Here is a 12,184-nt window from a genome sequence, read left to right on the forward strand (position 1 = left end):
GGGAGCCTATAATTCCCCTGTTGCTTTTTCCATGGTAATGCCGTGGTCAATCAGAGATGACTTGCCAGCCAGTCAGCAGCACCTTTTCTCTAATCGTATACATTATTGGGAACCACTTGTAATTTGGCACCCTTGCATTTGACCTGATACATGCAGAACAAAAAACTTCGGCAACATGTCTCCTTTCAGCATTCTCCAAGTTCTGGGCAACAAGTGACGATTTTAAATGTATGCATGCTTGCATTAAAGTGGTAGACAAATTAATACCTAGTGATTGCTTATGTGCTAATATCAGCAGCTTTATTTTCAAATTGTGATTTTAATGGCTTGCTATTAAGAATTTCCAGGTGTTTGCAATGTTTTAGCAAGTTAGTTGGAATTATGCAGTGCACTTTTTTCTTTCTGTTTAATTTTCTCTCTTTCTGTAATGGCCCATATAGCATAAATACTCCTCAATCAACAACACAGTCAGGTGGTGTAAGCTTGTTTCTCCTGTAACCGTTGTTTTGGCATTTCATTCTTTTAATAGACCCTGAAACAGCAGTGCTCAGCCTGCAAATATAATTTTCCTCTTTTACTTTAGCTGATGCTGCAGTTTGCTAATCGAGGCATGCTGGAGTTGCAGAATTGCAATTCCCATAGTTGTAAGGTGGAAGTTATTTGGCTCTGTACACTTGCAGGTAAATGGAGCCCTGACAGCAAAATCGATTTAAGATCCTGTCTCTCTAGTGCCGTTGGGTTCTTTAAAAGCTGTTGTGGTGGCACGTGTATCATAACTCCACTGGTATCAGTATTTCTCCAGTGTAAAGATGTGTTCTGAGATGTGAGAGCAACCTGTACTCTGATTTTTTTTTAAATATCCAAGAGAGCATTGACACCATTATGTCAGATCTTAAGTTGGTGGGGATGGAACATGTGGCAGGACTTTCAGCCAGCAGTCTTGTTTACAACAGAATCAACACACTACAGAAGCTGGACTATTTTAAACAGAGTCCAAAAACAATTACAGCAAGCAGGCCTTCACGACTGAAACTCACCTGACAAAAGTAGGATTATCTCTCCAGTTAAAGACAGTGAGTGGTGGGGTTGTGACAAAGTACAAATTGTGCACAGAAAATCAGTCCCTTTAATTCTGGTGTCACGATATGCTAATGTTTTTTAATTCTTCTTAATGAAAAGTGAGGCATGTTGCCGAAGCTTTTCATCTTGCAGTCATCAGGACGAGTGCAATATAATTTTACTTTTTTTCCCAACAGCAAGGTTTTAGGCTAAGTCATATCTCCCCAGATGAGTTATCTTTGGGAAACTATGCATGTGAACTTGATTGTCTTTATGTTAGTAGATGAAAAAAAATCACAGCAAGACAGAAAATGCTGGAAATTCTCAGCAGCATTAGTGAAGAGAGAAGCAAGTTAACATTTCAGCACTGTACTTTGCATCTAAACAGAGAAAAATTAGTAATGATGACTGCAATTATGTCATGTTCTGCTCTCGCCCTGAATTGGAAAGCTTCATTTACTTTTACTTCCAATTTCCATCTTTCTATGTTTCATATGGTCCATCTTCAACTCTTCCTTTCCCTTCCTTAACTTTTCTGCCCTATTTCTGGTTATACTCTATTAACTAATAATCATTATGAATCTCCTGATTCCCACAGTGAACTTGACCATACTTGTTCATACCTAACATCTTGTCAGGATTCTATTCTGTCAGTTTTTCTGTCTTCATTATATCTGTTCCGATGATGCAACCTTCCACAACAGCATTTCTGAGATGTCTTTTTGCCTCAACTGCGCATTCTTCCTCACTGTTGTTGACAGGGCTCTTGACCATGGGTGCTGCATTTCCCTCATTTCTGATCTCATTCCAACCCCTCCCTCCCAGAGCCATGTTAAGGTTCCCCTTGTCCGTGCCTTCCATTCTACGTTTCTGTATTCAACGGATCATTTTTCACCACTGCCAGCACAATGCCACCACCAAACACTTCTTCCCTTTTGGCATTCCAAATGGACCATTCCCTCCTGATATCCTAATCCACTCCCAAAACCCACCCCATTCTCATAGTACCTTTACATGCAGACAGAAGAGGTGTAACACCTGCCTCTTTTACCACCTCTCCCTCACCATCCAAGGCCCTAAACATTCCTCCTAGGTAAAGCAGTGATTTATGTGCACTTTTTTTTAATCTTGCCTACTATATTCACTGCTCACAATGTGATGTCCTCTATATTTTGGAGAACAAACACAGACTGGATGACTGCTTTGTGGAACACCTCTGTACAAGGCTGACCCCAAGCTTCAGGTGGCCTGTCATTTTAATTCTCCACCTTGATCTCGCACTGACATCTCTGTCAATGGCCTTACTGCACTGTTCCAGTGAAACTTAGCACAAGATTGAGGAACCACATCTCACCTGCCTTCTGGACTCATTGTTGAATTCACCAATTCCGAGCTGTTAACCCAGTCCCGGTTTTTATTTCCTTTGTATGTTTCAGTATTGCTCTTATTTTCGCTTCCTGACAGCAGTATACCTGCACTGAACACATCATTAGTTTCTTTGGTTATGGGGCAGGAAAAGAAATAATGTTTTGGCCTTGGAAGATTGTGTTGTATTGTTGTCCAGGAATTTTTTTTCCTGGCTAGCATTTCTTGGGTAACTATCCAGATAGGTAAGTTTGAACCTTCTGAATTCGCTAACTCTAATTCAGATTGTGAGGGGTCACCAAGAGGATTTTCTGAGATATAATAATTTAGAGACTGGGCGATTATGTTCCCATCTTCAAGATGCTGCTTGACCTGTTGAGTAGTTCCAGCAATTTCTGTTTTTAGTTCAAATTCTAATATCCACAGTATTCTACTTATCAAGAAGCTGCACTGCCAGGTTTTGCAACACCAAAATTGACTGAGACAGTTCAGCTTGAGCGGAATAGTTGCTCACCTTAAGGAAGGCAGTTGTACCTTTGGCACAAGAAAATGCTTTTTGCAACCATCGTGCTCTCACTGCAATAGTCACTAATTTAGTGAAAAGTGTAATACCTGTTAATGTGTGATTTAATTTTCATGGCAAGTGTAAATTGTGTTTTCTATGTTTTGACAGGTAAGGTGAACCCCACACAGTGTGAAGCTGTTACCATGGTAGCAGCACAGGTCATGGGAAATCATGTTGCTGTTACTGTTGGAGGAAGCAATGGCCACTTTGAGCTCAATGTTTTTAAACCCTTGATGGTAAGTACCAGGAAGCCAAAACTAATTTTTTCGAAAGAATTAGATAGTGTTTACTGTAGAAATCCAGATGTGGAGATTGCTACGTATGAAGTGATATGACGTGAAGAAGTGTGCTAAGTAACTACAATAATTGACTTTCTTCTAACCCCAAATATATTTGATGTACAGGCCTTGATGTTTGTGCAGATTTTTAAATATACTAATCTGCAAAAATTATAGACTGTTAGATTGTATTATGGATGAAAACTGATTTCCGAATCTATAGTGAATGCTGCGTTACTAATACCAAGATGTGTTACTAATACCAAGATTGGTGATAACAGCAAGAAGAGACCACAATTGCAAACTGGAAGTTCAGATTGCTACTGGTTATCATGGGGACTTTGATAATAAAGCCACAGAGACTCATTGCCTGTTGCATCCTGTGAGATGTCTTTTGGAAAGCTGTGGATTCAGATGCCATCTGCTTTGTATATCAGAGAGCAGAGCTACAAAGAGTTCTCCCAGTGTCCTGACCAATATTTATCCTTCAACATCACTTTAAAAAATGATCTTGTTATTTATCTTGGTGTATGGGGCCTTGCTATGTCTAAATTGGTTGTTTGCATTTTACTGCATTGTAATGGTGATGCATTTCAGGACTACTTCTTTGGCTTTGAAATTCTTTGGGATGACCTGAGATCATAAATGTGATTCTGCTGTAATAAAATTTAACTTTCTTCTCCTGCCCTCATTAAGCACCGATTGTAGTAGCATTATAGAGACACAAGTCATTGAGACTGGTTAGTTGAAAAGCAAAAGTGAAGAAAAGATGAGCATGGTCAAAGTGTTTACAATATATTGGGCATGATATCACACTGCCCGTTCATGCCGTGTTCCCACTTCAACAAGGACAGAGAATTTGGCGATCAACCAACTCTCCATTCACTGCAGCGGGATTGGAAAATCCCACTAGCGTGCACAGTGGTAAGACTCTGGCCATTGTTCTCTGCTTGGTCCTTCACAATTAAAGTAGCCATTTCAATTGGATAGACTTCCTAGCGCAATAGCAGGTCTTTTGTTCCGTGGTGGTGAATAAGCTCCACACAAGCCTCGTCCAACTCTATTTACTTAATTTCACTCTATTCATTTCTTCCTCGTGCTACTTATCCAGCTTGCTCTTAAATTATGTTCTTCTCAACCATCCCATGTAACGTTGTGAGTTTCACATTCTCACCTCTCATTGAATTGTATTTCTGGTTTTTAAAAGTTAAAGTTTATTTATTTGTCTCAAGACTTACATTAATACTGCAATGAAGTTACTGTGAAATTCCACTAGTCACCACACTCCATCACTTGTTCAGGTCAATGTACCGAACTAGCATGTCTTTCAGACTGTGGGAGAAAACTGGAGAAAACCCACGCAGACGTGGGGAGAATGTGAAAACTCCACACAGACAGTGCCCCAAGCTGGGAATCAAAGCCGGGTGCCTGGAGATGTGAGGCAGCAGTGCTAACCACTGTGTCTCCAAGCCGTTTTGTTAAGGGACTTTAAAATCTCATGAAACTTGCCTTCGTTGCTGATCTTCAAAACACAGCCAGAATGGTAAGCAGTACTGAATTATTTTCAGGGAACTGTGTGTGCTGGAGTGGATGACAACACAATTTTCAAAAGCAGTGGATCTTCCGGGTCTTAATGAAAATGAAGAGTGATACCGACTGTCGTTCCTGCACACACAGACTTGTTAATTCATAGCACAGCAATTTTGTAGTCAGCTGATTTTTTTTTGAGAGAGCCTAGATTTTGGGCTTTGTTGAAAGTTAGAATTTTTGATGCAAGGAGAAAGAAATGACTTGGGTTTATTTAACGCTTTTCACACAACCACTAGACCTCAAAGTTAAAAGCTGATGAAGTACTTTTGAAGTGTAGTTTCTGTCACAATATAGGAAATGCGGCAGCCATTTTGCATACAGCAAGATCCCACAAATAGCAACATTAATCTGTTGGTGTTATGTAATGAGGCGGGTAGAATTAGGGACCTTGTGGTGAAGGATCCTCTTGGGGAGAGTGATCATTGTATGGTGGAGTTTCTGGTGCAGATGGAGGAGGAGAAAGTGGGTTCCCGGACACGTGTCCTTTGTTTGAACAGAGGGGAGTACGGTAGGATGAGAGAAGAATTGGCGAATGTTGACTGGGGGAGCGCGTTGGAAGGTAGGTCTGTTGAGGAGCAGTGGAGAATCTTTAAGGAGATCTTTCTTGGTGCTCAGCAGAAATTTATTCCGATGGTTAAAAAGGACCGTAGGAGGAGAGGTAATAAGCCGTGGATAACGAAGGAGGTGAAGAAAAGTGCTAAATTAAAAGCGGAGGCATTTAGAGTGGCTAAGAGTAGTGGGCGAGAAGAGGATTGGGAGAGGTTTAAATGTCAACAAAGATTGACAAAGAAGTTGATAAAGAAGGGTAGGAGAAACTATGAAGCTGGGCTAGCGCTTAATATAAAAAAGGATAGCAAGAGTTTTTATAAATATATAAAAAGGAAGAGGCTTGCTAGGGTGAACATTGGACCCTTAGAGGATGAGAGGGGGGACTTAGTGGTAGGGGATGGGGAAATGGCTGAGGTCTTGAATAACTTTTTTGTTTCGGTCTTCACGGAGGAGGACGTGAGTAATTTGCCGGGTGTTAGCGATGGAAAGGTGTTAGGACTGGAGGGTCTCAGTGAAATTATTGTTACTAGAGAGGCGGTGCTCGGCAGACTGGAGGGACTGATTGTGGACAAGTCCCCAGGACTGGATGGAATGCATCCGAGGGTTCTGAAAGAAATGGCGGAGGTGATGGTGGATGCCTTGGTGGTTATTTTCCAAACGTCGCTGGATTCCGGGGAAGTGCCGGAAGATTGGAAAACGGCTAATGTTATGCAGTTATTTAAGAAGGGTGGCAGGCAAAAGGCAGGGAATTATAGGCCGGTTAGTTTAATGTCTGTTGTAGGTAAAATGTTAGAATCCATCATCAAGGAGGAAATAGCGAGGCATCTTGAGGGGAATTGCTTGATAGAGCAGATGCAGCACGGTTTTGTTAAGGGAAAGTCGTGTCTGACAAATTTATTGGAGTTCTATGAGGATGTGTCTAGGGCGGTGGATAGAGGAGAGCCGGTGGATGTGGTCTTTCTGGATTTTCAGAAGGCGTTTGACAAGGTACCTCACAAGAGGTTATTGCAGAAGGTAAGGGGGCGTGGAGTTGGGGTAGGGTGTTAGCGTGGATAGAGGATTGGTTGTCAAATAGGAGGCAGAGAGTGGGGGTCAATGGGTGCTATTCGGATTGGCGGTTGGTGACTAGTGGAGTGCCCCAGGGGTCGGTGCTGGGGCCTCAGCTATTTACCATTTATATAGATGATCTGGAGGAGGGAACCGAGTGTATAGTGTCGAAATTTGCTGATGACACCAAGATTGGTGGAACGCAAATTGCACGGAGGGTTTGGAGAGTCTGCAGAAGGATCTAGATAGGCTGGGCGAATGGGCCAGGAACTGGCAAATGGAATTTAATGTTGGCAAGTGCAAGGTGGTCCACTTTGGTAGGAATAATGGTAGGAAGGACTATTACTTACGTGGAGAAAAACTGCAGCAGGCGACGGTGCAGAGGGACCTCGGGGTCCTTGTGCACGAGTCGCAAAAACCCAGCCTGCAGGTGCAGCAGGTGGTCAGGAAGGCGAATGGGATGCTGGCCTTCATAGCGAGGGGGATTGAATATAAAAGTAGGGAGGCCTTGCTGCAGCTGTATAGGGCATTGGTGAGGCTGCAGCTGGAGTACTGTGTGCAGTTTTGGTCGCCGCACTTACGCAAGGATATTTTGGCCTTGGAGGGAGTGCAGAGGAGGTTTACTAGGCTGATACCGGAGTTGAGGGGGTTGAGCTATGAGGAGAGGCTGAATAAACTAGGCTTGTACTCGTTAGAGTTTAGAAGAATGAGGGGAGATCTCATTGAGACGTATAAGATGATGAATGGGATGGATAGGATAGAGGTGGAGAGACTCTTCCTGCTCAGAAAGGACAGTAGGACTAGGGGGCACAGCCTCAAGATAAAGGGGGGGTGGTTTAGAACGGAGTTGAGGAGGAACTTCTTCACTCAAAGGGTGGTGAATCTCTGGAATTCTCTGCCCGTTGAAGTGGTGGAGGCTGCCTCGCTAAATATTTTTAAGACGCGGATTGATGGGTTTTTGATAAGCGAGGGGATTAAGGGTTATGGGGAGAGGGCGGGAATGTGGAACTGAGCCACGACAGATCAGCCATGATCTTATTGAATGGCGGGGCAGGCTCGAAGGGCTAGATGGCCTACTCCTGCTCCTATTTCTTATGTTCTTATGTTAATTGTGGTGTTGATTGAGTGATGAATATTGGCCTGGGAAATGGGGATAACTCCCCTGCTCTTCTTTGGAAAAATAGTACCATGGAATCTTTCATATGCATCCATCCAAACCCACCCGTGTTTCCTCCCACAGTCCAAAAATGTGTGGGTTAGGTTGATTGGCCATGCTAAATTGACTATAATGTCAGGGGGATTCGCAGGGTTAATACTTGGGGGTATGGGAATAGGGCCTGGGTGTCATAGAGTCAGAGAGGTTTACAGTATGGAAACAGACCCTTGGGCCCAACTTGTCCATGCCGCCCTTTTTTTCTTAAACCCCTAAGCTAATCCCAGTTGCCTGTGTTTGGCCCATTTCCCTTACCCATGCAACTATCTAAATGCTTTTTGAAAGATAAAATTGTACCTGCCTGTACTACTACCTCTGACAGCTTGTTCCAGACACTCACCACCTTCTGTGTGAAAGAATTGCCCCTCTGGACACTTTTGTATCTCTTCGCTCTCATCTTAAACCTATACCCTCTAGTTTTAGACTTCCCTACCTTTGGAAAAATATATTGACGAACTAGCTGATCTGTGCCCCTCACTATTTTGTAGACCTCTTTAAGATAGCCCCTCAGCCTCCTATGCTCCAGAAGAAAAATGTCCCAGTCTATTCAGCCTCTCCTTATAACTCAAACCGTCAAATCCTGGTAGCATCCTAGTAAATTTTTTCTATACTCTTTCTACTTTAATAATATCCTTTCTATAATGGGTGACCAGAACTGCACATAGTATTCCAAGTGTGGCCTTACCAATGTCTTGTACATCTTCAACAAGACATCCCAAGACATGGGATTGTGGTCGGTGCGGACTCGATGGGCCGAATAGCCTCCTTCTGCACTGTCAGGACTCTATGTTTCTGTTGAAATAAGTGGATGGGGCTTCAACTTAAATTCACAACCAAAATGCAGCACTCCCTCAGTACTGCGCTTTTGTGTTCAAACCCTGAAGTGGAGCTTGAACCCTTTTTGTTTGAAAAGACTGCAGTGATTGGACATCACTGGGTTGGGGAAAGAACAGTTTACGTTTCTAGCAGACATCACCATTCCTGATTCAGATACATTTGATATGATCACAAAGATTGAGCGGTGTTCAGTTCTTTTTTTAACCACTGAAGATGATTTAATGCATTTTGTTTTCTCTTCCAGATCAAAAATGTGTTGAATTCAGCACAATTGATTGGAGACTCGTGTGTCTCCTTCGCAGACCACTGTGTGGTTGGAATTCAGGCAAACACAGAAAGAATTGACAAGTTAATGAACGAGTCACTAATGCTGGTGACGGCACTGAACCCTCACATTGGTAAGAGAGTAATCATTAAATAGTGCTTTTTGTTTTTCAAATCAAATCAAATTTATTTTGGGAAACAGCTGATTTCCAGTCAGGTGCAAAGCAGGCGAGACATGTGGGATCAATAGTCCTGCACTACCCATCACTGCAGTGTAAAAATCCCTGCTACAGCCAGCACTGAGTTTGAATGTTATTTGCTTCCTTTGTGCTTCTTTGTATAAAGATTCTGTTAAGTGCCCAACAAAAACCGAGTTTGTCATCATGTACTGATGGGTAAGTTGAGACTAAAAGCTTCATCCTAAAAAATCTCATCTGACTTGAATCAGGAGAGGAAGAGGAACATTGCCAAGAGTTCCTGAATGGAGTTGTTGATTTTAAAAAAAATCAATCTGCAGCACTTGGAGGGTAGAAACCAGGTCCTTTTTGGGACTGCTTGGGTGTCCAACATAGTAAAAAATGCAGGCTGTTGGCTGAGAAGACAGCTGGTGATATTAGCTGAGATGATTTGGATACTTAATTGGTTTATTCATTGTAAAAGTTGGCTTCAGAGACTCCAGCTGGCACTCAGAAAATCAAGAAGCAAACATAGTGGGTTGGGGGATAATTGACAGCATTGTGCTGGGTGCTTCAGAGTCAGTTTGGTGAGCCCTTTAATGGTCAATATTGCATTGTCTGTTTTTTTTTTGTTTGTTGGTGGGACATGGGCGTTGCTGACTGGCCAGCATTTATTGTCCATCCCTAATTGTCCTTGTGAAGGTGGTGGTGAGCTGCCCGCTTGAATCACTGCAGTTCACATGCTGTGGGTTGACCCAAAATGATGTCAGGGAGGGAATTCCAAGATTTTGACCAAGCAACTGCGAAGGAACAGCGATATATTTCCAAGTCAGGACATTGAGTGACCTGGAGGGGAACTTACTGGTGGCATGTTCCCATGTATCTGCTGCCCTTGTCCTTCTAGTTGGAAGTGGTCATGGGTTTGGAAGGGTTTTTGCTCAGTATGAAATAAAGGAGTCCACACAGGGTTAAGAAATTTGTAGTCAAGTGATTTGGTACTTCAAACTTTCATCGCGGAATACACCAGTAGTGTAGAGGTAAGGAGCTCTTGTTCCTGGGCAGAGTGTTTTGGATTTCTGTACCATCTTTACCACAGTGAAACATCCCAAGTCATAGCACAGAGTCATAACAAAAATGGATGCTTAGCTAGAGGAGGAGAAACTAGGAAGGGTGGTCATAAAGCATGATTGAAGGCGTTTTTTTAGGGAGGTGTCTAAAGGAGAGAGATAAAGACCATTAAGGAGAAGATTCCAGACAGTAATACTGGATGGCTTAAGACATGGATGCCAATGTTAGACCAAAGGAGGACAGTGGCCAAATAATTAAACTCTTCCAGATCGGATGGGGATGTGTTGAAGACTACTGCTTATGACTTTTAAACTGTCCTAGAATGAGAATGTTCAGATGGTACTGCCACCACCTCCTTGAGCATTTGACCTTGGCTTGAGTCCGTAATGAGAAGGTACAATTGTCCGCCTCCAGATTCTTCTCCAGGGATAAAAACCTCCAGCATTTGCTGCATCCACAAGGAAGACACTTTATTTCATTTAATAAATATACAATGAGATAAACTTTTAAGCCAATTATTTATTGCTGGTGGTGGCCGCATTTGTTAACTTGAAAAGTTGTTGGTGGGCCCTCTACACAGAAAGCGGTGGTTCAGAAAGTGAATGTGCTCCCAAAATAATCTTGGGATAGGGAGTTTCAGGATTTGGTCCAGTGATGATGCATAAACAATATGGTATATGTCCAAGTCAAGATGGTGTGTAATTTAGAGGGAAATTCCAGGTTTTGAAAATTGTAATTGGCCAGGTTAAAATTTTCTTGTTGGTAGGTGGGGCATACCTAGGTAATTTTCCACAATGATGAACAGATACAAGTGTTGCAGCTCTACTAGAACTCGGGTATCTGACTAGATAGTGATAGTAGAATGGCGAGATATGTTGGCCTAGGCAGTTATGTAATGTGGTGATTCAGTTGTCCTTTTCTGTATATGTATTGAGTAATACTTGGGCGGCACGGTAGTACAGTGGTTAGCACTGCTGCTTCACAGTTCCAGGATCCTGGGTTTGATTCCTGGCTCAGGTCACTGTCTGTGTGGAGTTTGCACATTCTCCTCATGTCTGCATGGGTTTCCTTCAGGTACTCCGGTTTCCTCCCACAGTCCAAAGATGTGTAGGTTAGGTTGATTGGCCATGCTAAGAAATTGCTCCTTAGCGTCCAGGGATGCGTAGGTTAGATGGATTAGTGGGTATAATATGTAGGGATATTGGGGGTAGGCCTGGGTGGGATTGTGTTCGGTGCAGACTCGATGGGCCAAAGGGCTTCTTTCTGCACTGTAGGGTTCTATGATCTATGATCTACTCTACCTTTTAGTTTCATTCTTCAATGTACGTTTTTGATCAATACTGGCACGCTTAGTTTTTCATTGCAGACAGCTGAGATTGCAGACAAAATCCAGTTACATGGATTGCTCTGCAGAGTGATGTGAAACGTGACCTACCACCAGATTGCTGGAAGAGTTCGGCGTTGTTTTGTTCCCAAAAATGATGATTGTTATTTCTCATTATTAACAGGCTATGATAAAGCAGCAAAGATTGCCAAGGCCGCCCACAAAGAAGGCACAACACTAAAAGAAATGGCAGTAAAGTTGGGATTTGTTACACCAGAGCAATTTGAACAGTGGGTCAAACCACATGAAATGCTTGGCCCCAAGTAGTTTTTAAGTGTTTCAGCTTCAGTTGTTCTATAATATTGGAAAATAAATGTTTTGTGAAAACTGCTAATTGCAGACCGACTGTGCAATCTTTATTATTTAACATGTAGAACACATGGCAATGTGCAAAGTTCGCACTCTGCACATGGTTCACTTCTAGAGAGCAGGAACACAGTTCATAAGTTCAGATACAAATATTTATTTCTACTACTGCAACCTCTGCAGTTAAATGAATAGACACACCTGAAGGTGAAACTTATAATCATACTTGAGACAAACCTACACTGGATTTCAGACAAGTCTAACAACAACATGACTAAGTATTATTGTATGATTTACCACACAAGCTTGAGATTTTTGATTTTATTATTGTCACATTTATTAGTACGCAGTGAAAAGTATTGTTTCTTGCACGCTATACAGACAAAGCACAGTGTTCATAGAGAAAGAAAGGATGTAGTGTTACTGTCGTAGCTAGCGTGTAGAGAAAAATCAACTTAGGGTAAGGCAGGTCCATTCAGAAGT

General features: G+C 42.3%; 1 protein-coding gene across 1 annotated transcript in view; it reads left to right on the forward strand.

Moving 5' to 3' along the window:
- Window positions 1-11,729, forward strand: part of fh (fumarate hydratase) — a 32,787-nt gene extending 21,058 nt beyond the window's left edge. The window contains exons 8-10 of the mRNA XM_080200673.1: window positions 3,098-3,225; window positions 8,748-8,901; window positions 11,520-11,729. Of these exons, the coding sequence (XP_080056799.1) occupies window positions 3,098-3,225; window positions 8,748-8,901; window positions 11,520-11,662 (425 nt within the window). The 3' untranslated portion in view covers window positions 11,663-11,729. The remainder of the gene's footprint in view (window positions 1-3,097; window positions 3,226-8,747; window positions 8,902-11,519) is intronic.
- The last annotated feature ends 455 nt before the right edge of the window (window positions 11,730-12,184 follow it).

Source organism: Carcharhinus amblyrhynchos, chromosome 12 (assembly GCF_965287045.1).
Source record: "Carcharhinus amblyrhynchos chromosome 12, sCarAmb.v2.hapA, whole genome shotgun sequence".
Taxonomy (NCBI): Eukaryota; Metazoa; Chordata; class Chondrichthyes; order Carcharhiniformes; family Carcharhinidae; genus Carcharhinus; species Carcharhinus amblyrhynchos.